Here is a 4,716-nt window from a genome sequence, read left to right as displayed (position 1 = left end):
GTTATTATTATTATTGATTTACAGATGCCAAGCCACACTGTGTTAGAACATAGTTTTAAGTTCCCAGAGGCAGGCCCAGTAGACTTGGGAATAGTACCTAGACTTCCTAGAACTGTACTCTGAAGCTGGTGTCTTTGGGCTGTGTGTGCACAGTATTGGGGTGAGAGTGGAGTGCAGAAGGTGCTAGGGTAGGCAGGGAGGGATATGGCAAGGGAGAGGCTGGTATTTAGAAAATAGTCATATATGCTTCTCAAGGGGTGAGGGCCTGTGCAACCCCGGGACTTGGGCATCACAGAAGATTCTTAAAGACAGGCTTCTGTGAATAAAAATTATTGAACCGGTGCTACCTGGTGGTGAGGGATAGCTGAGGAAAGGGAAACTGTTAAGAGTCAGTATGTTGTTGTTTAGTCACTAAGTCATGTGTGTCCAGCTCTTTGTGACCCCCATGGATGGCAGCATGCCAGGCTCCTCTGTCCTCCACTAACTCCCAGAGTTTGCTCAAATTCATGTCCACTGAGTCAGTGGTGCTGTCTAACCATCTCATCCTCTGCCACCCGCTTCTTTTTTTTTTTTTTTTGCCTTCAGTCTTTCCCAGCATCAGGGTCTTCTCTAAAAAGTTGGCTCTTCACATCAGGTGACCAAAGTATTGGAGTTTCAGCTTCAGCATCAGTCCTTCCAATGAATATTCAGGGATGATTAAAGAAAATGGAAGAACAGGGAGCTAAGTTGCCAAGAAAGAGACTACTCTCCTCAATTTAGATTTGTAAATGAGGTAAGCAGTCAAGTTTATTTTTGGTAAAATAACTTATGTGCCTATCTGTCAAGTGCAGCATAGGACAGAAATCATAGTTCCTCAAGTTCTCCAGCATAAGAAGCTTTAGACCCAGGCTAGAGCACTTCACCGGGGAATGCCATGCCTCACAGATTGTAACCAGAACCACCCCACCTTTGCCCACCACCTGCACGCGGCTCTGCCATCATCCTTCAGCCTCATTCTCTCACACTGTACACCGGGATGTAGTTCACTATTACATGGGGTGGCGGTGGAAGTCGGGTAGGTCACCTTAGGGAATGATGGCAGTAGAAATGTATTATGAGTCCGTTGAAATCGATGGTATCCACTTCAGGACAAAATGTCAAGTAGAAAGAACAATAGCATGGAAGAGGATGTAGGGGTGTGGTGTGTGTCTGTATTTTCTAGGGACCCTCAGAAAATGTTTGCTCTTGGTTCTTTGTCATTTGGTGGTGTTCCCAGTGTTCATCGGCACTTAGCTTCCTCCTCTTTCATTCAGTACGTAGTTTGGTAAGTTTGCATTTGCCCCTTGTTTCAAGCCAGGGTGACAGAACAATGCTTTGTCTATGGGTTCCATTTTTCCAAGGCACTCTTTGCCACTCTCTTTCCTTCCTCCCAATTACTGATCTCAGGTCAAGATAGCCAGCATTCTGTCATATCCTTAGTAATGTTCTGCACATCTTGAGGTTCCCTAGGTATGGAGGTCACTGGGTTCTTACCTGATCCATGGCTTATCAGTCAGTGACTAGTGGGCTGCTTCTTATAGACTGCCCAAATCCTGAAGATATGTTGACTTCACAATAAAGCCATACGAGGGGCGACATCATTGCAAAACTTGACCACTATGGAAGCAGGAAATACCACTTATATTAGAGCAGGGAAAAAAGAACCTAGCATCAAAACTTTAGGCTTGGGTTCACTAAGTCCATATGTCCTAATCCTAATTTAGGTACGATCTGGGCAGTGTTGATCACAGGCTAAACATTACAATAGCTCAGTGAGATGCCGAGTCCTGTCATTCAATAAAATACTATTGATTTTATGTCTCTCAATAAAACATTAAGCAGTCCAGGATTTTATTGAGACTTCTAAATGTGGAAATCTAATTTTAAATCTTACCCATTAAATGTCTCTACACTAGTGTTTTGGATGATCTAACGAGTGGCACCATTTATAGGCCATAAGGTTATAATCTGAATTTGTGAACTGTAAAGAAAGTACCAGTATGCTGACTAACTAATGAGCTTTTTAATGATGGGAAATAGATAAAGCTTAAAATGCGGAATGCTTATCAAGGACCTCAGACAATAGCAAAGTGGAGCAATTTAGAAGTACTTACCAGTGCTACTGCTGTGACAGTGAGAAGTGAACTATTTTCTTTCATTTTAAAGCACTGCTTTTCATACATGGGAGTAATTTCTATATTTTCTTAACTAAAATTAAATGTCCTGATATAATCCCCTTTTCAATAGAGTTCAAAATATAAATAACCTATTGATGACACTTGTGATAAAGTGAAAGAAAATGCCTTTAAAAGCAAGGAAATATCTGAGTATCAGCATGGGATGGTGGTTGAGACTTCACTCAGGGAAGCTCTTCCTTGCAGCAGCTTTAAACACAGGCATGCTGCCTGGCGAGGACGGTGGGCCCTGGGTGGGCTGACCCAGCATCACCACCACAGGTGATTTACAGCAAGTGTGGACTTCCACAGAGAGTGTCTGAGGCTTGCCTGTGACTGCCTTTGCCCTTGTGTTCTGCAGCATAAAAGAAATTCATGTAATAACACGTTCTTTTATAGAGGCTCTATCTCAGGACTGCAGAACATGGCAGCCAGACATCTCTGGGATATGGGACCAGCCTAGGAAAGGTGAACCATTTCAGAGCACCCGGGTCCACAGGCTGCTCTTGGAGTCTGAATGTGCACCCTCCTTGATTTAAAAACTCCAAGTCCAGGAACTTCCCTGGTGGTCCAGTGGCTAAGACGCCTGGTTCCCAAGGCAGGGGAACCAGTTCGATCCCTGGTCAGGGAACTAGATTCCACATGCTACATTAGGCAACTAAGACCCAGTGCAGCCAAATAAATAAATAAAAGCCAAAAAATCATAAGGAGATGGATCCACCAATTAAAAAGAAAGTCTAAATTTCCATGTTGTTGTTTAGTCACTAAGTCTTTTGCAACCCCATGGACTGTAGCCCGCCAGGCTCCTCTGTCCATGGAATTCTCCAGGCAAGCATACTGGAGCGGGTGGTCTGACTTTCCTTCTCCAGGGCATCTTCCCAACCCCGGAGTAGAACTTGTGTCTCCTGTATTGCAGGCGGATCCTTCACCACTGAGTCACAGGGGAAGCCCCCAGAATTCCCATGACCGGAGAGTAAAGCAAAGTCTGGGTTATGCTGTCGTGATGGGATTCTGTGTGTTGTTGCTGCCATTGTTGTTAATAAGGACCTAGACTGAGCCTGTCTTTTCCTTCTCAGGAAGTGTGATTTCTTTTTTTTTTTATAGTTTAATGTATTTTAATAGCAAACTTACAGGAACAGCACAGAAGACAGACAACATTAAAAACATTGCTTGCATGTAGGACAACTCAGAAAAGTATAGTGAATGGATGGAATCTACTGCATGATAAAAATGCTACAAACACCATTTAGTTACAGTCAATAAGAAATTTACTTGTTTTAAAAAAATCCAAATGCGGGCATTGTCCAGAAAAATTTAACAGGTTTATTTATAATTGTTATAAAGTTGAACTGCTGAAACTTGTTCACTGAAACATTTTGACTTTCATTAATGCTTTATGTCCCCGCATTTATATTAAAAATTCACACACAAATGAAAATGGAAAAACTCCCAATACCTGATTTCTGTCCCCTGTTTTCCACTTGCAATCATATACTTAGGTACCTTTTGACCCCATGGAAAAAAAATATCTAACGTTCAGAACTACCAATAACAGGAAGAAGAGAATTTTTTTTTTTTTAAAGAATGAAATGTTTCCCATCATAGTGGATTCTTAAGCACATTCTCCACGTATGTGGCGTGCTAGCTGGATGTCTTTTGGCATAATTGTTACACGTTTGGCATGGATAGCACACAGGTTGGTGTCTTCACAAAGGCCAACCAGATAGGCCTCACTTGCCTTCTGCAAAGCACTAATAGCTGCACTCTGGAAGCGCGGATCTGTTTTGAAGTCCTGAGCAATTTCCCGCACCAGACGCTGGAAGGGAAGTTTGCGAATCAGAAGTTCAGTGGACTTCTGATAACGTCTAACTTCACGGAGTGCCACAGTACCAGGCCTGTAACAATGAGGTTCCTTCACCCCTCCAGTAGAGGGCGCACTCTTGCGAGCGGGTTTTGTAGCGAGTTGCTTCCGCGGTGCTTTACCACCGGTCGATTTGCGGGCAGTCTGCTTTGTACGAGCCATGGTATAGCGACCTCCTTACTTACCCGCCTTCTCCTTCGGCTGGAGCTCGGCGAGCTAGAGGCGGCGCTGGCGTTGCAGAGCGACGGCGGCGCGGCGGCGGCTGCGAACACAATTGCCAGGAAGTGTGATTTCTAGCTGGTTCATTTAATTACTCTCTATTGGACAATGGAAAGGCCCCCAGAGAGTGGGGCTTTCATGGTATTTGACACATGACACAAGCCTCCTGGCCCTGACAGTGTCAATCCGCTATAGGAAACAGAAGTGGAAGGAGCAGTGAGGTAGCAAATCCCAGGGTATTAATTGCTAGAGGTGGTGGGGTCTGGTGGCAAGCATGTCTTTGGTGTGTCAGCCCTGAGTTTGAATCCCAGATCTACAGCTGCCTGCAAGTTGCTTGACCTCCAAGAGCCTTGGTTCCTTTGTCTTATGAGTATGAAGACCAAGCCCAAGCCGTGTTGGTTTTGTTTGTTGATTTCAAAAGATAAGACAGGAAGATGTCATTGA

The 4,716-nt window shown here is 44.0% G+C and overlaps 1 protein-coding gene across 1 annotated transcript; it reads right to left on the bottom strand.

Annotated features, from left to right (window-relative positions):
* Window positions 1–3,500: 3,500 nt before the first annotated feature.
* LOC138095216 (histone H3.3A-like) lies at window positions 3,501–4,289 on the bottom strand. Its single transcript, XM_068991232.1, has one exon. The coding sequence runs from the start codon at window positions 4,213–4,215 to the stop codon at window positions 3,805–3,807; it is 411 nt and encodes a 136-aa protein (XP_068847333.1). The 5' UTR covers window positions 4,216–4,289; the 3' UTR covers window positions 3,501–3,804.
* Between the last annotated feature and the right edge of the window lie 427 nt (window positions 4,290–4,716).

Source organism: Capricornis sumatraensis, chromosome 19 (assembly GCF_032405125.1).
Source record: "Capricornis sumatraensis isolate serow.1 chromosome 19, serow.2, whole genome shotgun sequence".
Lineage (NCBI taxonomy): Eukaryota > Metazoa > Chordata > Mammalia > Artiodactyla > Bovidae > Capricornis > Capricornis sumatraensis.
Note: the sequence above shows the minus strand (reverse complement) of the source record. Positions and strands in the feature narration are given on the sequence as shown.

Coding starts and splice junctions, on each gene's coding strand:
- LOC138095216 (XM_068991232.1), bottom strand. CDS start 4,215: ATGGCTCGTACAAAGCAGACTGCCCGCAAATCGACCGGTGGTAAAGCA.